This window comes from Peromyscus eremicus, chromosome 10 (assembly GCF_949786415.1).
Source record: "Peromyscus eremicus chromosome 10, PerEre_H2_v1, whole genome shotgun sequence".
In the NCBI taxonomy this organism is placed as follows: Eukaryota; Metazoa; Chordata; class Mammalia; order Rodentia; family Cricetidae; genus Peromyscus; species Peromyscus eremicus.
Genome location: NC_081426.1, coordinates 36168044 through 36192793, shown reverse-complemented (window position 1 = coordinate 36192793; position 24750 = coordinate 36168044). Strand labels below are relative to the sequence as shown.

The window sequence follows — 24750 nt, the reverse complement described above, 5'->3', positions numbered from 1 at the left end:
TCTTACCATCACAGACTTCCATTATTTTAGTTATTGCATACTTTGCCAGGTGAGTTGTGTATCTGTTTATGCTCAGCTAGTGAATCCCTGTGCTCATATGTATAATGAATTCCCACTCTCCAACCTCCTTGTGCCAGCACCAGGTCCCAGTCTGTGTCTTCATTCCTGTTGCCCCTTGTGCCCCCTTCAGCTACTAAATAAGACTACCAGTATATGGTCCCAATGCTTCTGACCTTACAGTTTTCTAGTCCCATTATTACTTTCTTCTGTTGTTGGCTCTGGCCACAAAGAAGGCCAGTCTCCTCCCTAGTTACATCATGCAACTTTGAAACCAATTTTCCAGGTCAAATGCCACATTATCACTCAAGACTTCTTTCTTGGGCTTCACTGCCTTTCTTTGTTTCCAATCCTCCAACATTAATATTTGTGTCTTGTTTCTCCTCTTTTGTCTACAAAAAAATTTGTCTTCTCTATCTTACTTTATTTCCAAACAGCTTGTCTTAGACAAAATAGGCAATATTTGAAAGTTATAACTGAGAAACTTTCCATCGACACTGTAAGAAACCTTAGGCCTATTAAATGTACTAAAATTATTGAACCAGTTATCAATATTGTATGAATTAAAGGTTTCTAGCGTTTATGGTTTTTTTCTTTCTTTTAGCCTGCCTATCAGAATCTGAGGCAGAGAGTTGACAACTTTGTTGCAAACCACTTGGCAACTCATACATGGAGTCCACACCTTAATAAGAACCAACTGAGAAACAATATCCGACAGCAAGTTCTGAAGTAAGTCTGAGTAGAGTGCACAGGTTCAATTTAACATGCTGCTACTTACTTTGTCTGAAAGCAAACAGAAGTACATTCTCCTGATGGTAGTTTTGGAAGGTTGATGTGCCTTGGTCTAGTATAATTTTGGAGTATGGCCTCATCATTTCATATTTCTCCTATACATTTTAACTCTTTTCTTGTAGTGGCATATCTTGAAGAAAATCTGTCCAAGAAAAGTCTCTATGTAAATATTAATAGATGCAAATGCTATGATGTCCTAGACAGTTATAACAGTTTTTTTGTTTAGCAAACAGAACATGACAGAATCCTGAAATTTAAAAAAAAAAAAAAAAAAAAAATTGCTTGTTTGAAGGTGTTTTGTTTTCTAAATATGTAGTATGTGGCCAAAAGAAAATACGTTTGATCTGTCTGGTCATTTCTGCATCAGCATAAGGAACAAAGAATAAAAGCTGCAATATTTGAAAAAGTCTGGAATATTTACTTTTAAAAAAGGACAAACTTGATTTACAATCTTTTACTTGTTTTTGAATATAAATATTTGCTAAGACAAAAAGACTTTCTATCCCAGTTGTTTAAAGAGTCCCTATTCTTCCTGCTTTGACAAATATTTATACTCAAGAACATTTATAAAATATGGCTTTAAACAGGTGAGCAGTCTAACTCAAGCCTATGTAGTGTGATAGTTCCAAGCCCCAGAAATAAAAATTCACTAAAAAGTCCATTTAGCCCCAGGTAATACTAGAAACCTGGAGCCTGGGAGCTTAGACTGTGTCTCCCTGTGTATAAGAAAAGGAAATAGCACCAGCTTTGTTGTCTATGTTTTAAAAGCTGTTTGAGAACCTGTAAAAGAGTCCAGGTGAGATCAAACGATGCCATCGGAAGGCTGCTTAATACCACCTGTTGGTTAAAAAGTCAAAGCTGTTTCCTGAAAAGAAGATGCTAGAAGGAGTCTATTGAGTGGCAGGGCAAGAAGGCCCCTTCTTTCCACAAAGGCCTTCAGTAGAACAGTGGGCAGAGTAGCACCTCAGTGAGAGCTGGAGTGGGGGTGGGGGCGGCCATGGTGCCCGACTCACATTTATATGCAGTGCTGCTGATAATCTGGGGCTCTCTTTCAACACTTCCTAGCTGCTGCCCTTCTCACAAATGACTGCATTGCTTCATTACCATCTGTTTAGAAGGCTCTGGCATCCTTTGTGCTGATCCAGGCCACAGGATGCTACACATCTTGCACTATCTTATTGTCTCATGCTGAGAGTCTCAAGCAGAAGACTGGTTTTCTGGAGTTTCATGTATACTTTGGTGTTCAAAATCTGTAAAGATGAGGAAGCTGTCATTTATTTTATTTTAGGCAAAGGAAAGAGAAATGTAAAAATCAATCATTTACAATCCTAATACCAATAACAGACATCTTTACCACATTTTCATGCCTGGTAAAAGGTAAGGAAGCCACTGATTATGGCAGTGGTGAACACTGGTTCTGGCTTCCTCTATACTAGAGACTGAGAAGGAGAACGGCTGTATTCTGGATAACTTAGCTGCTACTCTTCCTAAGATTTCTGTAAACTTTCCTCTTGTTATCCTCTGGTTACGGAGCTCAAAGAAAAACTTTGGGAGTAAGTTCTCTCCTTCCACTATGGAATCCAGGAATTGAACTCAGGTCATTGGGCTTGTACAGTAAGTGCCTTTAACCCCTGAAATATCTTGCTTGCCCCATTTGCAAAGTTTTATGTTAGTGATAGTAACATATTAAAGTTTTCCTTTTCCCTAGAGAAAGATTTGTTTTATTTTGTTTGTAGTTTTTTGTTTCTTGTGTTTTTTTTTTTTTTTTTTTTTTTTTTAAGATTTATTTATTATGTATACAGTGTTCTGCCTGCATGCCAGAAGAGGGTATCAGATCTCATTACAGGTGGTTGTGAGCCACCATATGGTTGCTGGGAATTGAACTCAGGACCTCTGCAAGAACAGCCAGTGCTCTTAACCTCTGAGCCATCTCTCCAGCCCCTTCTTGTGTTTTTTTTGAGACAGGGTCTCACTATGTAACTCTGGCTATCCTCAACCTCACTCTGTAGACCTGGCTGGATTCAAACTCAGAGATCTGCCTGCCCCTGCCTCCTGAGTGCCAGGATTGAAAGCATGCATTATTACATCTGGCTTAGAAAAGGATTCTTTAGTTGCATGCAAATGAATCCTGTATGGATAGACTAGCTATAGAAATAACTAATCTGAAGCAGGTTTTCATAAACACTGGAGAAAATACTCAGCTGATTGACTAAGGTTAAGACATTGCAGTTGCCATTTGTGTAGCAACTTAAGACGGATCAATGTAGTCACTTATCTTTTGATTCAGGAGGAAGGAAATTTTTATTCTGCTTATGTATTCATTTACAATGCAGAATCTGAAAATGCTGGATAGCTTTCTGTAATGATCTTGACAGAATTTTAAAAGAGAAGGACTTGATTTGATTTATGTATTTACTTTTTTTTCAGTACTAAGGGTTGGATCTAGGTTTTCATAAATGCAAAATAAGCACTCTGTCACTGAGTTACTTCTTTTTAAAGAGTCTCAGTATGTATGTAGTCATGGGTCTCAAAGTCTGTATGTAGCCTAGACTGGCCTGGAACTGGAGTGCTAGAATTACAGGAACTACCACCATGCCTGACTTCAGCCCTCTTTTATTTTCTTTTTATTTTAAGAAAAGTTCTCCAAATACCTAGGCTGGTCTTGAACTCTTACCCTGAGTTTTCCCTGTTGCTCAGGCAGGTAGTAAGCTTGTGACTCTCCTGCCTCAGCCTCCTAAGTAGCTGGTATTATAGACATGTACTGCCAGGCCTGCAGCAAAGTAACTTTAACCAGGAACATATCTATTGTCAGCATTTGTCTTTACCTATGGACCTAGAGCTAAGACTTTCCTGTCTGAGGAAGCAGCTAGGGAATACCCCAAGGCAGGGAGCCTACAAAGAGCAGTGGATCAGTACCTCTGGACCGAATTTTATGTAAGATCAGAGCTGATCTCCATGGGAAGGAAGACTACATTTAGGAGTATTTTGCTTACAAGACAAGAAGCCAAAACATAGGCAAACAGAGAAGGCAACTGAAGCAATGTTTTTAGGTTCAGTGGATTTTGTTCTTTCATTTTGTGCCTTTGTACTTATGCCTTACAGCAGAACTTTTTAATGATTCTTTCTGCTACATTTGCAAGTCACCTTTAAGGGGACAAAAAGGACACCTTTAAGATACAGCACTGTTTTCAAGATTTGTGTTCTGTTTTTTAATCTTGGAACTTTAAAGGCAGGTAACCTACTTTGTTGCATGTCAGCTCATTTTTCTTTATGTCCCACATAAATAGAATTATAGTACCACATGGCTGCAAAGTGCCTTAGGAATTGAAAATCCAGTCCACCCTCACTTCAGACAGGTACACTCAGGAACAGCATTTGACAGTTTCAGGACCAACTCCTCTCCTATTCTGTCCCTAAAGATGGAGGCCAAGAAGCAGGAGGTGACTAATGCCTCTGTCTCCCAGTGCTGTCCTGGGTCTTTGATTCCTCCTGGTGCATTCTAGTGTTCTTAATAATAACATGTTCTTAAATTTATTGTGCTAAGGTGTCATTTTACAGAAGTGCTGCTTCTGTCCTTGTCACTCCTCTGTCTGCCTTCTGTGATGTTTCTTTAACGTGGATCCCCTTTCCTTCCTCCCTCTTCTATACAAATCAAGACTCAGCTCAAATGTCTTCTCTTAGTGGAGTGTCCCAAATTATCTTGGACATAGACAATAATCCCTTACTCTTCTTCTCTCTCAGGACATGGTGTGAGTTCATGCTTAGCCTCTTGTATTTTAGTTGTCTCTGTATCTTTAACCAGTGTCCAGGGCCCAGGTCTGGTCTGTAGCTGCCTGGTGGCCAGCATGGTGCCTTTTATGTAGAAGGCATTCATAACCTACCTCTTGAATGACTAAATCATCCTGTTTTATTGCCGGAAGGTAATAAAAAGAAAGCCAGACATCTTGAGTTTTATTTTTGTTTTCCTTGTTTCTTGTTTCTTAATTTGATGAAATTATACTTTGTGTATATTCTTCACTTTAACTGGAAACTCTAAGACTTATAAAAAAAAGTTTATATTTTCTATTTTTAAAAAAAGAAAGTTTCAACATTGAGAGATTTACTTTAGGCCTGGAACTCATCAGTCATGAGGTGCTCTTGTGTTCCAGGGATGGAGGCTGAGAGAAGCACCACCTCTCTTGTGTTCTGTAGTGCTGAAGCAACTTCAAAGGCCTTTTATATGTGTTAGTTTTTCCACCAGTGATGCATTGGTGGATCATTTACAAATGTCTTTGTAGTATAGCACACCTAAAACCACTACTGTATTAAACTGCCCAAACAGACTATTGAAGGTGGAACATATCTATAGTATATACTATTTTATTTAAATATTTTATGCAAATAATATAAATTATTTCTTTTCCTTTCTGTGAATTACCTGTGTTTCAGATCAGGAATGCTGGAGTCTGGTATTGACCGAATTATTTCTCAGGTTGTGGATCCAAAGATCAACCACACGTTCAGGCCTCAGGTGGAAAAGGCTGTGCATGAGTTTCTGGCCACACTGAATCACAAGGAGGAAGCGACTGGCAGCACAGCTCCTGATGATGAGAAGCTGGACTCTTCCGTCATTACCCAAGGTGCTTTGGTTTTACTCTTGTCAGTTGCTGTGCTCTCCTTGATCTGATTGCCTACCTAGGGATATTTGGTTCTTTAACACCTTGCTCCATTTAGCTGCTCCAGTGAAATTATATGTACCTTCAATATTGCTCAGATTCGTCAACTGGCATGACATTTCTTTTTCGAAATTAATTTTAGAAAACATTTTAATAATAACGAGTTTATGTGTGCATGGTCACTGTAAGAGAGGAAGTAACTGAAAAAAATTAGTGAAGACATTCTTCTCACAACTAGAATTTTCTCAGATGTATTGGTGCCCTTCCTATCAGACACTGTACTCAGGAGATTGAAATTTGTGAGTATGTATGCCAGCGCTGTACCTGAAAACCTACAGGAACATGCATTTCTGCCCAGCTTCTAACAGTGGTGTGTTGTGTAGATGAAGTGGATGGGTGTGCTTTTTGAATGAATTTATTCCAAGTCTTATCTTCTCCTTGAAGGTGTTCCTGCTCCTGGGCCCAGTGCTAATGTAGCCAGTGATGCCATGTCAATCTTGGAAACCATAACTTCTCTTAACCAAGAAGCTAATGCTGCCCGAGCTTCAACAGAAATGTCAAATGCCAAGGCCAGTGAGAGAGTACCCAGAAAACTCTCATCTCAGCCCAGCACTGACATCAGCACTGACAAAGAGAGAGGTGCAGAGGATGGAGCTGATAAAGAAAAGGCTATCCCTGATTCTGGAGCCGAGGGCATGGAAACTGCTCCCAAGTCAGAAGAACCTAGTGATCTTTCTTGTCCAGTGGAAGAAACTAAAAATCACACGAAAGAGAATAGCTTACTTTTACTGAGTAAGGATGCTCAGCAGGAAGGCAGTGATCAAAAAAATAAATCAGTGGACAAAGGGGAAAAGAAACCAGATAGTAATGAGAAAGGAGAAAGAAAGAAAGAAAAGAAAGAAAAGACTGAAAAAAAAATTGATCACTCCAAAAGAAGCGAAGATACACAGAAAGCAAAAGATGAGAAACAAGCAAAGGACAAAGACATAGAGAGCATGAAGCTTCCTTCTGAAAAGATCAACAGCAGAGCCAGGGCTGCTGAAGGGACAAAAGAAGGTGTGTGCACTTGTCCATGTTTCTTTCAAGAGCAGACTGTTCCTTAGGGGAACAGGGACAGTGTCACATTTGGCTTCGGATTTTAATGATTTGTTTTGATGCTTCCATGTCAGACTTGAAAACTTGTAAAACTATAAAAGTAATAAGCTGGGCATGGTGGCACACGGCAATAATCCCAGCATTGAGCGTGATGATTGCAGAATCCAGGCCAGCCTGGGCTAAATAATCAGGCCTCATTTGGACTAGGGGGAAAAGAGGCAATTAATATTTATAATTTCTTTACTATACTGATGTGTCTGTTCACAAAGAAAATTAACGGAAAAGCTACAAACTTTGTAATTTGTGTTATCATTTATTCACACTGTTCCAAGCAACTTAAGCTGTGTGTGCTAATTTTCAAAATACCAAGTAGTAATAATCAGTTACTTAAAATTTACATTTGTGCATATTTTTACATTGCAAATTAAAAGTTATTTTTGCAAGTTACTGTTTTACCTTTGTATTTTATTAAGATAGCTGCCTTTCTGATAGCTGATTTCTTTGACATCTATTTAAAGCAGGAAATTTTTAATATTTAAGGCTTAGGTTTTCAATGTGTTCTTATGACCAATTGTTTGTTTCATTTTCTTCTTTAAGATTGCTCTTTGATGGATTCTGATGTAGATGGCCTCACTGACATCACAGTTAGCTCTGTCCACACCAGCGACCTTTCATCTTTTGAAGAAGACACAGAAGAGGAAGTTGTCATATCTGATAGCATGGAAGAAGGCGAGATTACATCAGATGGTAATGCACTTTTCTCAATGTCTCTGTGGTGTTTCTATTAAGCATTATTTGTGTTCTGTTCTAGTGCCTACTTCTTGACAGAGTGTGGCCTAGCAAGAGCCTGCTACCTTGTAATTGCAAGATTGGCTTCTGACTGAACTGTAGGGTTTCTGTCTAATCAACCTTGTACATGTTACTACAAACCTTAGTTCTCTGTGACCAGGACCATCATCTGAGACTATTGCACATAGAGCTGCTTTTGTTATGTATAAATGACACTTAACAGAAGAAGTACAAGCTAGAAGACTGCCCTCACTTCTGGCACCAGTTAGAAATTCAGGAGCCCTAAAAGACACCTTCTGATTGGTTTAATAAAGAGCTAAAGTCCAGAAATGTCCCAAACAGGAGCTCTATGCATATTCTCTCTGGAATTGTGGGCAATTTTACTTCCTTGACATGCATTTCTATACTAGGAATAATATATGATCAACCGCAAAAGTTCACCAGTACTTTAGTTTGAAATTCTTACTTGGGCTCCAGGATATAGTCATAAAGACTTTCTTGCCTTTGTGTCTCTCAGAAGAACTTGCAGCAGGATCCAACCCCTGTTCCCCGATCCTAACCATAGTAGACTTTGATTTGACCTTAAGAAAAGCAGGCAAGCAGAAACACACCAGTCAAGTGCAGCATCCTGAGAGCATACAGATGACCTCTCAGAAGCTTAGGACAAATGTCAGCTCTCTCTGGGCAAAGCTGAAGTCTTTATTATACAGTTGCTTGTCAGCTAACCCTTCCTAAGTGCTCACAGTCCAGAGACTGTGTCTTAGCTCCTGCAGCGCTGGCAGGAGGCACAGCAAAGGGAACAAAGCTAAAGTATGTCCAATCCAAAGTCACAAAGCCACTAGCCAGGGCAGAATCCAAACCTGAGTCTACTTGGAGCTTGTACATCATGCTGCTCTTTGCCCTGCATGTTGAAGTTTTACCTACTCTTACTAGTAGGCAGCATTCTTTACATTTCCTGCTAGCTTTGCATAGAATGCCTGTAGCCAGCTCCCAAATAATGACACAGAGACGTTTTATTAATTGTGAAAGCTTGGACTCAGCTGTGGCTTGTTCCCAACTAACTCTTAAAACTTTAATTAACCCACTTATTTTAATCTACAGTCTGCCACATGGCTCGTTACCTCTCCTCAGTACTGTACATCTGACTTCCTTCTCATATAGCTGGCAAAACTCCTGTGTCTTCTTTCCCAGAGTTCCTATCTCTCCCTGGAAGTCTTGTCTATCCTCTCCTGCCTAGTTATTGGCCATTCAACTCTTTATTAAACCAGTCAGAAGCTGCCTTAGGCAGTGAGGAAGGTCAGAGACTCATCTTCACATGGTGTACAAAAAGATTATCCTAACAGATGCCTAGGGAGAAACTCGGGGGGAAAAAGTAGAACCTGCTAACTCCACAGATAATTTTCTTAGTCTTCATGTCTAACTTTTATGTGTTTCTCCAGGAGAAACCAAGTTATATATTCAAAGTAGGATCCAGCAGTGCACCCTAACTGATGTTGGTCCTCACTGTACTGCCCATGAGGGAAGACTAGTTCCCATCCTGAGAATTTCCCCTCCTGAGTGATTTCTCTACTCTGCTGATGCTTTGGGGTCTGTTGGGATGCTTTCTTGGTTGGGACTAGATTTTATGTGCATAGGCTCTAAAATTAAGAAGCTCACTAAGGGCAACAAGTAATAGGAAATGAAAACATTCCTTTTTTTTCATTTCTACTGTGTCAAATGGAAAGATTGCCTTCCTCGTGTAGAGGTTTTAGTTTAAGGTATAAGAACTGTGATTGACTCCTGCCTTTTCCCTAAATTCACAAGTAGGCATTAAGATGTCAAGTATGAGCTGGGTGAGGTGGTGCACAGCTTTAATCCCAGCACTTGGGAGGCAGAGGCAGGTGGATATCTATGAGCTCGAGGCCAGCCTGGTGTAAATAATGAATTCCAGGACAGCCAGAAGACCCTTCGTCCAAAAACTAAAATAAATAAATAAGATCTCCAGTGTGCTTTAAAGTGCAGCTTCAAGTGAATTTCCTCAACAAGGACAAAACCATTCATATCCAGTCTACTGACAAACGAGAATTAACTATTTGTCAAAATACATTGTTTAAATAACTGGGAGGGGCAAAAGGCTAAGGTGGCTCCTGACTTAATAAACCCAAATGGCATAAAGAGGAAAGGGAAACTTCAGCTGAGACTGGCAGGAACCATCCAGTAACCTCTGAGTGGGTCCTTCCCATCAGATCATACCTCAGGTAAAGGCCTCGCAGTGGTGAGTCCAGTAAAGTGTTACTTGGCTTCCATGTTGAGCCTGCAAAAGCATTCTGCTCCAGGTGCAGAGTGGAGCCTAGTTCTCAGCATGCCCTGCTTGCTCTTTGTTAAGATCAGTTCTGGCAACTTTCGTCTATACTTCATTTTTCTTTTAGTAACACAAGTACAGTGTCTAATTTTTCTTGGTCTGACTTTATATTGGAAGTGATTTGTAGTTTTTTAAAATGTCAACTTCTGAACTTTCTCATGCAGACACTCCTTTGGACCTTTAAATATACTTGAAGTATATTGGTGTTTTTTACTGCTTATGTGACATGTTAATGCTGTTGCTAATTACAGAAGCACTCATTCTTTATATTGACTTCTTTCCAGATGAAGAGAAAAACAAACAGAATAAAACAAAAACTCAAACCAGTGATTCTAGTGATGGAAAAGCCAGAAGTGTACGGCATGCTTATGTTCACAAACCTTATCTTTACTCAAAGTACTACAGTGATTCTGATGATGAACTCACAGTAGAACAACGGCGGCAGTCCATTGTAAGTCCAGTTGATCCCTTGCTGATTATCAGTGGTCCTCAACCTTTCTAGTGCTGTGACCTTTTAATATACAGTTCCTCATGTTAGTGACTCCCAACCAAACCATAAAATTATTTCATTGCTACTTCATAACTGTAATTTTGCTACTGTTATGAATTGTAATGTGTAACCAGAGGTTTCTCCAGTCCTGCCCAGCCCCGCAATCAGGACGAATCTCTCCCACTCACGTCCCGCAGCTGCTTGATCCCAAGTAAACACACAGAAGCTTATATTATTTACAAACTGTCTGGCCTATGGGTCAGGCTTCTTGCTAGCTAGCTCTTTCATCTTAAATTAACCCATTTCTATTAATCTATGTATTGCCACATGGCCGTAGTGTTACTGGTCTGCTGGCATGTTGCTCCTTGGGTGGCAGGCTCGTGTCTCCTTCTACTCTCCTTTCTCCTTTCACTATTTCCTGCATTTTCCCACCTGGCTCCATCCTGCCCTGCCATAGGTCAATGCAGCTTTATTTATTAGCCAATGAGGGTAACACATATTCACAGCATACAGAAAGACATCCCACAGCAGTAATGTAAATGTAAATGTAATGTAAATATCTAATATGCAGGATGTGAAAGGGCTATTTGACCCTCAGAGGGATCACGATGCCCAGGTTGAGAACTGCTGTGATTTAGCCTGCTGCACCAGGTTGACAACATTTGAGTAATAGTCTGTCCAAGGTACGAGTATGCACAGAGCAGACATGGCCTTGCCCTCAGGGAACTTGCCTTGGAACTACATAGACTAGACACAAAGGTGATTATATCATTGTTACTGTCAAAAGAGAAAAAATGCAGCAGTCTGTTTCATATTATGAAAATGCTTGTATCCATATGGCTCATTTCATATAAAGATACAGTGTGCAATTAGTATAGTATTAAGGAAAATGCAGTCCACTGATTCCCTGGGCTTGAAAATGCTTCCAACTATCAAGTCCCATTCAATTAATGATAGATTCTTAAACAAAATTCGTTGGTTCTTAAATGGCTTACAATTTAAGAAGCATTAAAATAGGAAAAATTTCTTATTTCAAGATGAGGGGATGTTGCAGAAAACACTACAAAGTGTGATTGCTAGCTAGCTTTCCTTCTAGGCTTATTTCTTAGAGAGAATATTGGATAAGGGCTTTGCACCTGCTTAAGATTCTTGAAATTTTGGCTCTGAGCTCTGAGCCAGAAAGGAGTGGTAAGAATAACAAAACAGTAATTAAAAGTTTTCTTATCTGTTCCTTCTATCATCTGGTAGCTGTCAAAATAGAACAGTCATACCAGTACCTGTGTACACATAGTGTATGTCTCCTTTTTATTTTATTTTTTAATGATTCATGTGTATGTTTTGCCTGTGTGTATGTTTGTGTACCTAGTGGCTGCAGAATTTAGAAGAAGTTGTTGGATCCCCTGGAACTGGAGTTAGTGATGGTTGTTAGCTATCATGTGGGTGCTAGGAACTGATCCTGGGTCCTCTGTAAGAACAAGTGCTTTTAACGACTGAGCCATTTCTTTAGCCTTATGTATGTGTGCATATCCCATTGATGTGCAAGACCATCAGAAGAGCAAACTAAAACTTTGTTAGCAGGGGCAGCTTTGACTACTTGGATTGCTACCTCAGAGGTGCACTCTCAGGTTTTTCTCGCATATGTTTCTCAGAATGTCTTTGCTTTTATCTGGTAACGTGTCAGGCAATTTTATGGTTTTAGGCTAAAGAAAAAGAAGAGAGACTTTTAAGAAGGCGAATCAATAGAGAGAAACTTGAAGAAAAACGAAAACAGAAAGCAGAGAAGACGAAGTCTTCCAAAGTGAAGAGCCAAGGTATAGCAGATAGTGCTGCTATTTGAGAGTACCTTACGCACGCCATCATCTTCTAGTTAGTCTCATATTGCTTGTGGCATATGCACATAGAATAAAGTGATCTGTTCCTAAGTGTGGAAGCAATTTATCCTGCAATAGTGAGTGAATGGATTTCAGGTAAGAGTAGTTGAGTGTTTCTGGTAAAGATCGTACAGCTAGCCTATACCTTACATCATCTATGCTTTTTCTCTTTCCTTTTCTGTTCTTGTCTTTGATGCTGGGGATTGAACTCAAGACCACAAACTTGCTAGAGCTGTACTTACAGCCTTTGTGCTGACATTTATCTAGCAGAGTAAATAGAACAAAATTGAGGTCTGTTTTTCCTAGCAGAAATTGAGACCCATTAAAGGTATTTTGTGTTTTAAAGTAATTATAAAACCTTAATGAAAAGTAAATACAGCATTGTTACAAAGCTGTCTTCTAAAGTAAAGCTTATTTATTTATCTCTGTATTTTTATTTATTTGTTTATTTATTTATTTATTTATTTCTAGGCAAAAGTAGTGTGGACCTAGAAGAGTCGTCAACCAAGACTTTGGAACTGAAAGCCCCAAGAATTAAAGAAGTCCTTAAAGAACGGAAAGTTTTAGAGAAAAAAGTAGCCTTAAGCAAAAGAAGAAGAAAAGATTCAAGGTACATTTTTATCTGCTGTGTTCTAATTGTCACATTAGTGGTGTACTTCCAGAAGAGGGCATTGAATGTGGTCATAGGCTGTCTTAAAAAGTAGCCAGGTATGGTAGTGCACACCCTTAATCCCAGCACTTAGGAGGCAAAGGCAATGGGATCTCTGTGAGTTTGAGGCCAGCCAGGTCTTCATAGAGAGTTTCAGGGTTTCCAGGGCTCTAGAAAGAGACCCTATCTCTCCATTTAAAAAAAAAAAAAAAGTCCTTTTCACTTAGTCTCTGCGACTTTGATGGGTTTGTGAGTTTTTGTGTTAACTACCATCTTTTGTGCAAAGAAACATCTCTGTTGAGGTCTGAGAGCTACACTAATCTATAGATGTAGAAATAGCCCTAGAACTGTCTATGTAGACCAGGCTGGCCTTGAACTCACAGAGGTCGTTCTGCCTTAGCCTCTCCAGTGCTAGAATTAAAGCTGTGTGCCATCACACCTGGCTTTTTTAGAGATAAGAATTTATAGGGTACTTTGGTATTGTATCTATTTAGCAAAATAATGCTACTATGTTCACCCCTGGGTCCCATGAGCTCCCCAATCATGCATTTTTTTAAAGTCAGATTTACAATACTAGGCATGTGTTTCTTCTTATAGATCAGGCCTTAAATCCAGCCGAAATTAGTTACACCTAGGACATTCATGCCACTGTTGTACCTATAAGCATGTCTTGCCACACTAGTCATTATTGTAGCTCACAGGGTCCACAACTCTGTAGGACTATAGAAGACTCCTTCCATCCCCAGGAGCCTTCTGGCACTATGAAATCTAACCAGCAGGGAAGATGCTTTCAGAGTAGTACCAGCTTGATGTCTCCATGTCCTGGGACCAAGGTGTATGGTGTTTTCAGTAATAGGATATTACTGTCAAGTTATGGTGGCCACTAAGATTGTTGGAAATAGCCTATATTTTATTGGGAATCTCTGAGACCCCCCTCCCAACCAACAACTTGAGGGGAGGCGTCTCATACCTGGCACTAGGTTTTTATTTGGCAACCTGTGGCTTTTAGGGGGAGCATTATCCTCTGTGGATCCCAGAGACAGAACTCAGGCCACCTGTCTTGGCAGGAAGGAGCTTTACCTGATGGGCCATCTTGCTGACCTTGACATTCTTAATTGAAAAACAGAAACTAATGCACTCATGAGAATGATTTGTACTACTTTGTGATAGAAAATAATTGTAGTGGGGGAAAAAAAAGACTGTAACAGAAAAACAGGATAAGGAAAACAACAACCTGTCAGGGAAAAAAAGAAAGTGGTCATAGAAAGTCTCACCTTGAATAGAGATGTTACTATGTGTTTATGATAGTCTTGGAGTTCGTTTTTATCTTCTTTCACTGTGTTAAGAATATAGCATTTTAAAGTAATGTTTTAATTAATTTTGTGAAAATCTGATAGAAGCTTTAGACTCTACCCCAGAAAGTATACAGACATAAGCATGAAGCTTCCCCTGAGTATCAGAGAGTGGAGTTTATGGGCCCCTGGAAGTACTTAGAGAAGTATCTTGTCTGGGTCTATGGTAACCACTTACTAACCGTGGTTGCATCTGTTCACCAATCTTTTCAGCATCTATTTTTTAACATCATCCCATCATTTTTCCCTTTCACATAAAGTCAGGTTCTTTTAATTTTTGAAGCACTCTATTGTCATTGCTAATTGTTTAAAAATTACAAAGGCAGAGAGACTCCTGAAAGTAGCTATGATGTGATGTGAATGATGGGCTACAGGTTTACTGTTTTATTAAATTATAATTCTTTTTTTAAGTTTACTTTTTTATTATTTTATATGTTTGTGTGTACACATGCATTTGTATGTACCACATATGTGCAGGAGCCTATGGAGACTAGGAGATGGTGCAGGAGCCTATGGAGACTAGGACATGGTGTTGGATCCTCTGGAACTGCAGTTAAAGTGGTTGTGAGCTGCCGTGTGGGTGCTGGGACCCAAACCCAAGTCCTCTAAAAAAAACAGCAGATGCTTTTAGTGGTTGAGCTCTCCAGCCCATCATTGCAACTATGTAAATTAGTCATAAACTTCAAGACAAGCAGATTTACAGAACTCAGAGAGAGGCGTCAGTTCTCAGTTTTATTGTACCCTGTTCATCTTGCTCCAAATCAAAACAACCTCCCTGCTACTCAAAAGATGGAGAGGCTTTCAAATGTCTGCATAGCGGATGTAGTGTTCACAGTGCAGCACATTAGGAATTGTCCTTGTAGCATGTTTTCCTTTAGCACCAGGAGCAGTTCCTGCCACAATTGGATTGGATTGTGCTCTCTGATGACTAAGAGTAAGGTTTAAATGAAGTGAGAAGTCACAACAAAGGAAAGATTTTCTGTCAACTTCTTGTGAGATTCTTAGATTCAGATTGGAAAGTCATATTTGATATACTCCCCTCAGGAATGTTGATGAGAATTCTAGAAAGAAACAGCAGACTGAGGAAGAGTCCAAAGAAGCCCTCAAAACTACTGAGGTACGTCTTAATGGAACCCTTGTTATTTGCCCTTTTGTTAGGGGTGGGTCATTCATGTTCCTTTGCAGTGAAACAGCATAATGGGATCTTTTCTGTATTATGTCTTAAAAACCACTCTGTTCAGCATTCTTAAGCTTTGTCCCATCTTGGCCTGAATTCCTTGTTGCAATGAGTTGATTTTGTTTCATCTAGGTAGGAAGCTCTCTTCCATACCCTCTTCACCCTGTTTCTTATATATAGCAATAACAAAATTGTTAATAAGAAGAAAGAGGAGAGAAAGCTAAAATCTCCTTAACAAGTCCTCTACTTTATCTCTTTGGTTTCCTGTCCACATTCACATAGGGGGGGAACTATGCTAACAAAAAATAATTTTTGAGACTTTGCTCACTTTATGTTACCTCCTAGGCTTTGTAATTATTTAGTAATTGATTATTGTCATACTGAATGGATACATTCTCATTTATACTAGCACTTGTATTTGACACTAAGATTGTTCCAAAATGTGCTGATTTTAAATTGTGAAAATAAGCCTGGTTGTGGTGGTGCATATCTTTAATCCTAGCACTCTAACACTGTAATCCTAGGACGCAGAGGCAGAGTTCAAGGCCAGCCTGCTCTACAGAGTAAGTTCCAGGACAACGAGGACGACACAGAGAAACCTTGTCTTAGGGTGAAAATACATATAGTGAATACATTTCTTCCCTGGCTTATTTTCTTGGGACAGATTTTGGCTTTAACTGAGTTTAAATATATCCATAGTTCTATAGCTAATCAATTCATGTTTCTGGGATAGAGACACTAATAACTTAGTAATTGTTAATAGCCAGTAAATTTCTTTATTCAGAAACTAAAATCATACATCCTGATATATTACTATATATATTTAAATGTTTAACTTTTTTGTGATAGTTTTTTTGTGGAAATTATCTCATGAAGTTTTACATGTTAATGTACTAAGTGTCAAAACTGGAGTGGAGAGGAAAGTTCAGGTACTGTGCATGTTCCCCCAGCATCTCCCCATAACACATGAACATATATGTGTGCATATGCTTATCTCACATGTATATGCTTACATTGTTACTCAGTTACTATGCATACATTTGAGATTTTATAAATAGAGTATACAAATAGCCTAAATTCACATGGCTTCTGTAAGTGATTTTAGGTTTCTAGATTTAAAAATAAGCCTTTACTTCTTTATCAACATGTATATTCTTTTTTTTTTTTTTTTTTTGGTTTTTTTTTTTTTTTTTTTGGTTTTTCGAGACAGGGTTTCTCTGTGTAGCTTTGCGCCTTTCCTGGAACTCACTTGGTAGTCCAGGCTGGCCTGGAACTCACAGAGATCCGCCTGGCTCTGCCTCCCAAGTGCTGGGATTAAAGGCATGCGCCACCACCGCCCGGCTGAACATGTATATTCTTATACTGAAAAGAACACTTAGGTTGCATTTATTAAGAACCACTGGGTATTAGTGAACTATAGTCATTTATAGAATTGAAGACTTCCTAAATGCATGGACCAGTTAGATGGAATAACTGTTCTATAAAGCTGGGAAGAATTCAAGACTTTGTGTGATCATCTAGACACTCCCATTGCAGTGAGTTTCACCTTCCAGATGTCTAATACCTACTGAGCAACATCATCCATGGATCCATCCACCATCCATGGATCACAGGAAGGGCTTCAGGAAGTCTAGTGCTCACATACTAAATATACCCAATAGTAAGTTTGCATATAAAATGTGTCTCATAAGAACCCTCTGCTTTCTAACAGCACTGTGAAAAAGAAAAGGCCTCCTCCAAGGACCTGAAACATGCTCATGGGAAAGGAGAACCAAGTAAACCTGCCCGGAGGCTTTCAGAATCTCTGCATCCAGCTGATGAAAACAAAACTGAATCGAAGGTAGAAAGAGAACATAAAAGACGAACATCCACCCCCGTTGTAATGGAAGGAGCTCAGGAAGAAATGGAAACAAGAGATGGAAAAAAGCAAGCAGAACGCTCAGAAATTAATGTGGATGAACCCCAGAAACAGAAAAGCACTCTTAAAAATGAAAAGTCTCAAAAGAAAGATGAACCTGAAACACATGGGAAAGGCCTGCCTAAAAAAGAGGCAAAGTCCACCAAGGAGAAACCTGAGAAAGAGAAAGCTCAACCAGAAGAAAAATTGTCTTCAAAACACAAATACAAAGGTGATGGTGTGCATAAAATAGGTGATGAGACTGAACCTCACTCTTCTGAGAAAGGTGTAAAAGTAGAGGAAAATGCTCAGAAACAAAGTCAGCAAACCAAACTTTCTTCCGATGATAAAACTGAACGTAAAAGTAAACACAGGAATGAAAGGAGATTGTCAGTACTGGGTAGAGATGGAAGGCCAGTTTCTGAATACACTATAAAAACAGATGAACATGCACGTAAAGATAACAAGAAGGAGAGGCACCTGCCGTCTGAAAAAGCCAAGGCAGAGCACAAGTCAAGAAGGTCAAGTGACTCTAAACTGCAGAAAGAGGTCGTAAGCTCCAAGCAGCACGGTGTTACATTGCAGAAAAGAAGCGAGAGCTGCTCTGAAGAAAAGGGTGACACAGACTCCACCAACGCCGACAGCAGTTCAAAGCCAGAAGAGCCTCATAGAGAGAGGCGGAGAGTGAAGAGCTTGTTGGAAGAGAAGCTCGTGTTAAAGTCTAAATCCAAAGGTCAAGGCAAACAAACAAAAGTGGCCGAAACAGAGTCACAAGAAGGTGTCACAAAGCAGGGGACAACTCCAAAGCCTGACAAGGAGAAGACTACAGAAGACAATGACCCAGAAAGACAGCGCAAGTCCAAACTTGAAGACAGAGCTTTAGAAGAAACTGTCGTTGAACCTGCATCAGAGAGTGCTGCATCTTCAGCACATGGTGCTCAGAAGGACTCTGGGCACAGAGCTAAGTTACCCTTGGTAAAAGAGAAGCATAAGGCCGATAAAGACTCCACCTCCTCCAAAGTTGAGAGGAGGCTCTCAGATGGGCACAGAAGCAGAAGCTTAAAGCACAGTAATAAAGACGTGAAAAAGAAAGAAGAAAATAAACCAGATGACAAGGACGGTAAAGAAGTGGACAGCAGTCATGAAAAGGGCAGAGGGAATGGCTCAGTCATAGAAAAGAAATTAAGTAGAAGGCTGTGTGAAAACCGAAGAGGAAGCATATCCCAGGAAATGACCAAGGAAGATAAGTTAGCGGCGACCATTTTAGGCACTGCCACTAGTTCTTCCCTGCAGAGACCAAAAAAAAGCAGTGAAACCACATTGATCCCTGAACAAGAGCCAATGGAAACTGATTCTGAGGCAGCTGTCGAAAATATGTCTGAACTGTCTAAATCCCGGGACATCAGCAGTCATAGTTCTCAGCAAGATACTGACTTTGAAAATGTTACAAAACATAAAGCTGTTGCTGGGGTTTTAAAGGATGAGTTAAGAGCTTCCACGGTAGATTCAAAACCAGTAGCTGTGGCCTGTAGATCAGGGCGTGGACTAGCAGTTACTAGCAATTCTGAAAAGCATGCTGACCATAAAAGCACCTTGACCAGGAGAGTGCATGTCCAAAGTGCTACATCAAAAGCAACTAGGGAGAGAGAGCCAGTTCAGCGAGGAGCCCATGACGTAAATGTAGACTCCGAAGGGAGTCGGAGAGTGCTCTCTAGGGCCCCATCAGAAAATGAGAGGGTACAGAAGAATTTGAAAGGCACATCCAGAGCCACTGAGGAATGTGGCACTCAAGGGGATGCTTCTTGCGAATGCTCTGCAGACTCAGACCTCTCATCATCCTCAGGCTCCACTGTTGTACCTCAGAAAGAATCTCATGATTCAAGTACAATTCCTCCAGTTGACAGAGAAACCATTTCTGAAGGTGGCACAGCTGGTGCCTCCCTTGTAAATAATTCTGATAGCCCTCACCAAAGTTTGACTGTTAAGAAGTCAGAAGTCCATAAGACCAACGGCAGCAAAGAAGGTAGTGATGGTTCCACAGCAGATATGCCATCCAGAGCAAACGTCGGTAGCAAAAGGCACCTTTCTGAAGATGGCCAGGCCACATTGCTGTACGGTAAAGAAGGCAAAGCAAGCATACCTCTGGCTGGCAAGTCAACGGGCATGACTGGGGAATGTAAGAACGTTAGCAAGCAAAGGAACTTGATGGGCACAGCCAAAAAAGAGAGTGATCTGAACGTAGAGCCTGATGTAAAACAGGACAGTGCTGCAGTTGAGAATGTGGTAGACCTGAGTACAAGAAAGGAGGCTGAAACAGTCAGACGTAAGCATAACAAAGATCCAGACGAAAGTAAAAAAATACCAACTGATGCTGAAAGGAAGACTGAAAACAATGAGGTAGACACCAGTGCTAGGCGGGATAATGCCTCCGTGTCACAGCAGAGGCATGGGAAAATGGAGAGGGTGGCAGCTGGATCTGGTAGACGAGACAAAGCTTTCATTGCTACTAGTACTGAAGGGAAGGACAAAGGCATCACGTTAAACCCGGTGAAGGCTGGGGATGCCACGACCACTTCATCAGAAACAAGAGCGAAGGGGATGACCTTACCTTGCACCAGTATTGAGGCAGACGAAGGCTTTATAATGGGTGCATGCCCTAGAAACCATCCTCTTCAGGTTGGGGCAGAAGCCAGTGAGTGCACTGTTTTTGCTGCAGCTGAAGAGGGGAGGGGTGTTGTCACAGAAGGATTTGCTGAAAGTGAGACTTTGCTCACAAGTTCCAAGGAAGGAGAAAGTGGAGAGTGTGCTGTGGCTGAATCAGAAGACGGAGTAGCAGGCCCCTTGGCAGCTCATACAGTTCAAACTGAAGCCAATGTGAACAGTATTACAACAGAGGAAAAAGATGATGCAGTAACCAGTGCAGGCTCTGAGGAAAAGTGTGATGGTTCTTCGTGTACAGTTGAGGGGACTGCTACTTTTATTGGTGAAGTTGAAAGCGATGGAGCCGTTACAAGTGCTGGAACAGAAATAAGAGCAGGATCTGTGAGCAGTGAAGATGTTGTTGGCTCCCAAGAAAATAGGACACAAGTTGATCCTAAAAAAGAAACAGAAGGCACTGTGACATGTACTGAAGCCAAAGGAAGAAGTGATAACTTCCTTTTCTGCTTGGTAACTGGAGTGGGAACCCAAGAGCAACGTGTAGTTACAGGTGCAGATGTGGTCCAAGTAAATGATGATAAGCCTCGAGAGGCAAGTGCCAACCCAGAACGAGACGGTTCTGGAAATGATGGTACAGAAGGTGAGAGTGCCGTCACCAGCACAGGCATTACTGAAGAAGATGGGGAAGGGTCAGCAAATTGCACAGGCTCAGAAGACAGCAGTGAAGGCTGTGCCATCAGTTCTGAAACAGAAGAAAATGCAGAGAGTGCAATGGACAGCACAGAGGCCAAAGACATAACCAACATCCCTTTGGTGGCTGCTGGTCCCTGTGATGATGAAGACATTGTGACCAGCACGGGTGCAAAAGAAGAGGATGATGAGGGGGAAGGTGTTGTGACTAGTACTGGAAGAGGAAATGAAACTGGACATGCCTCAACTTGCACAGGGCTAGAAGAAAATGAAGGAATGTTGGTTTGTGAGAGTGGAGAAGGGGGTAGTCAGAGTGGCCCTACAATGGAGCATGTGGGTGCTGAGGCTGGGGCAGCCACTAGGAATCCAAATGACAGTAATGTTGATAGTGTGAGTGGTGCAGAGAAGGAAAGCAAAGACACTGATATCTGCTCCAGTGCCAAAGGAATTGTGGAAAGCAGTGTGACCAGTGCCTTTGCAGGAAACAGCGATGGGCCACCAGTTCTGGGTGGTAGTGAAGGTCCTGTGGCTAGTGCAACTTCTCATCACAGTGATAGTCAGCTTACCAGGAAAGAAATGGTGGAAGATACAACTATTTCCACTGGGTTAGTGAGGGGCAGTGATGATGTTCTTGTATCTGGTGCAGTTCCAGAATGTGAAGTTGGCCACATGTCACCCAGGGAAAAAGATGAAGGTATCATCACTTCTGTAGAAAATGAAGACTGTGATGGCCTTATGGCTTCTACAGCCAGTTCTGATATTTCCAACAAGGACAGCTTAGCTGGGAGTAAAAGTCAAGGCAATGGCTTGATGATTTCTACTAGTACAAACGATTGCACCCTTCAGGTAAGTGCAATTGTAGATGTGAGAAGAGGGCATTTGTGTACTCTGAACACTGAAGAAAATGTGGAAGGCACAGGAGTACACATGGAAGGCTTTGAGGCTCCTATGCCCAGTGCAATTTCAGGTGAGGAGAACCAGCTCACTTCTGCTAGCAGAAGTGAGGAGAAGGATGAGTGCGCCATGATCTCCACAAGCATAGGGGAAGAATTCGAAGTTCCCATTTCCAGCGCAGCTACCATCACATGTGCTAGAAGTGAGCAGCCAGTTGTAGCAGCTGAGGAAAGCACTCCAGGTCCAGTCTTGGTAAGCACCGAGGACTTTGAGGCACCTATGCCTAGTGCCCCCACTGAAGCTGCAAGTCCTCTTGCCTCAACCAGCAAGGAAGAAAAGGATGAGTGTGCTCTCATTTCAACAAGCATAGCAGAAGAATGTGAAGCCTCTGTCTCCGGTGTAAGGGAAAACGCACCCTCTGTTACAGATGGGAATGCAGTTATCTCAACCAGTTCAGTGGAAGACTGTGAAGGCTCTGTGTCCAGTGCTGTCCCTCAGGAAACAATCTGTCCTTCAGTCATACCAGTAGAGGAGACGGGTGACACCGCCATGATTTCCACCAGCACCTCTGAAGGACGTGAAGCAGCCATGATTGGTACTGTCCCTGCAGGTGAAGACCAGGCCACCACTGTGAGAGGGGAAGATTTGAGTGATGCTGCCATTATCTCCACTAGCACAACAGAGTGTGTGCTGATGTGCACTAGCCTAAGCAGACATGAAGAGAGTCAGCCAGCCACACACAACCCAGAAGGAAATGGTGGTCATTTAGCTACAAAGCAAAGTAAGTGTGAACTACCCATGCCCAGCCTCATGGCTGAGAATAACTGTCAGTGCCCTGGGCCATTCACAACAGTCAAAGAAGTGGGCCACTTGATGGCAGTGAGCACCAGGGTGGGGCATGATAGACTACCGGTCTGTGAGCCCTCTGCAGGGCAAGGCCAGCCAGGTACTGCTTCATGCATAGGAGAGGAGGAGAGACATGGCAAGGACTGCCTTGGCCAAGACCTCAGTTCGAAAGAAAGGAATGCATTGCTGAGCTCTGTTCAGAGGGAGAACAAAAGTGCAGAGGCAGAGGCAGCAGGAGACAGCACAGCTAGTGGTCTAGCAAGAAGGGGCTCAGAGAGGAATGCAAACTCAGTGTCTGACAAATTGTCTGAGACTAACTGTCTGAAAGGACCAGAACAGACATCTGAGGACTCCTCTGGCAGTAGTCACTGTCTGGCAGCAGTAAATACTGGTGCTAAAACTGATGACGTGCTGCCCATCAGAGATGCTGCATCGGAGTATCCTTCTGAACAGCAGGCACCTGAGAACAACTTGAAAACTACCACCAAATGTATTACGAGCCAACAGTCAAAAATGACTCCTTCCCACACAGCAGGCCTTCCAACTACCTGCCTTGTAACTCCATCTACTCCAAAACGGGAGGGGGGCTTGACTGCAAAAAGTGACCACAGTGGCACATGGACTAGTGAAAGGTCTGCTGAAAAAACGGGACATGTTCCTGGTACAAGGCAGTCACTCCACAGGGAAGGAAACCTTGATGTCACTGTTCTTCCTGAGGAGAATGCATGTGGCATAGGTGAGAGTCCATTTATAATTATATATTCTAACACCTAACCAAGGTGATTTTACAACATCCTGTGTTTTAAATATTAAAACTAGACCCATTGCTCATGTGTCAGTGTAGAAGAGGCAGGAGGCTGAGGGCAGGCACCTAAACGTGTTTATCTTCATGACTGGCCAGTTTCTCAGCCATCTTCAGGTTTCTTGTTTGTTTGTGCCTTGGTTTGTTGGTTCCTTTGGTTTGGTTTGGTTTGGTTTGGTTTGCAGTATCTTGGGGGTTGAACCCAGGGCCTCTTGTGTATTCTACCACTGAGCTACATACACTTCCAGCTCCTATGTTTATTCCTAAGAGTGCTGTTCGAGTAAGATGCATTAACTTACAATTTAGAATATTTGGGGGAGGGCGTACCTGTTCCTTTTTGAGAGATTTCAGAGTGCTGGTCTTGTGGAAATCAGTAATCACTTTCAAAGGTATAGTTGCAGTTATACTATCCAGTTTCAGATGCCGTGCACAATTACTACTGTGCTAGGCTCTAGGGGGGCAGAGAACCAATGGGAAGACAGTTATGAATTCTGCCTCGTGTGACACTCATTGGCAGTGATTCTAGTGTGACAAGTGTTTAGGGTGAAGTGAAGAATAGTGTATTCTACAAACTCAAGAGTTTCTGATAAGACTTGCAGGGGCCGATGAACCTTGATTCATCTGCATTCTAGCTTTATAAACATGGCATTCTGGACCTTTAAATGGAACCAACCTTACTTGCACTTAGTCTAGCTTCAGAAAACTGATGCTAGTAGATTTAGTCCTGTTTGTTATAGGTACTTAAAGCAGCATTAAGAAATGTCTTAAGGAGTTGTCTCCAGGGAGGAGCACACCAGTTGGTTGGTTATCCAGTGCCAAATGGTCAGCTCTGAAAATGTACATACAAGTAATGCTATACATACTGAGCAGATTATATATTTGGAAATATATATATATATATAAGTACATACATACATAGAGAGAGAGATGTAACAGCAATTAATGAAAAAAAAGGACTTGAATTTGAAAGAGCTAGTAGGGATATATGGGAGGCTTGGAGGGAGGAAAGTGAAGAGAAAAAATTATGTACTTATAATCCCAAAAATAAAAGAAAAAAAATGGAAGAAAAGAAGTATGCTAAGGGTTGAAATAACTAACTTTTTCCATTGCATTTAGCCTGGAATGAATTGAGTTCTCTGAAGGTTTTTGTGACTCAGTTTTCCTGCACTCTTATTCCTCCATCTGTTTTCTGTCCCCTGGAAGGGCAAATAGAAGGGCTTTTAACAAGAAAAGAGCTGCAGGCTCTTGGGGAAGTGAAGGCTTTTCTTTGTTAGCTTCTGTGTGAGCTAAGGGAACCAGAAGCCACAGCCACAAAGGGATGTGATAAAATTGCCCACCTGAGAAGATCCCATTGTCTTGGGGTCTACCTGACCGGTTTTAATTTTGTATTCAGTTTCACTGTGGCAGGAAGTAAAGTGGGTCTATAAATCACCTCTTGATTGGGCATTTATAAATCTCTGTTGTTCACAATGTTGCATATATAGTTTTAGGGACAAATTTGATGGAGCTGGCTATAGAACAATACTAGGAAATATGATAGCTCCATAAATAATATTTTATCTCCCTTTCTGGTCAGCTAACTTTTTATGCAAGCAAGAAATAATTCCATTTCCCACAAATGAGCAAATAGCCACTCTCTTTTTCCAGCCCCTTTTACCCACAGAGTACTTCTTTTTCTGCTTTTTTGCTTACAGT

The 24750-nt window shown here is 41.2% G+C and overlaps 1 protein-coding gene across 1 annotated transcript in view; it reads left to right on the top strand.

Moving 5' to 3' along the window:
• Bod1l1 (biorientation of chromosomes in cell division 1 like 1) overlaps positions 1–24750 on the top strand; it is a 55242-nt gene that overhangs the window by 4647 nt on the left and 25845 nt on the right. Inside the window, exons 2-10 of the mRNA XM_059275815.1 lie at positions 662–786; positions 5278–5468; positions 5949–6560; positions 7197–7346; positions 10014–10180; positions 11919–12030; positions 12562–12700; positions 15136–15208; positions 16980–22989. Of these exons, the coding sequence (XP_059131798.1) occupies positions 662–786; positions 5278–5468; positions 5949–6560; positions 7197–7346; positions 10014–10180; positions 11919–12030; positions 12562–12700; positions 15136–15208; positions 16980–22989 (7579 nt within the window). The remainder of the gene's footprint in view (positions 1–661; positions 787–5277; positions 5469–5948; positions 6561–7196; positions 7347–10013; positions 10181–11918; positions 12031–12561; positions 12701–15135; positions 15209–16979; positions 22990–24750) is intronic.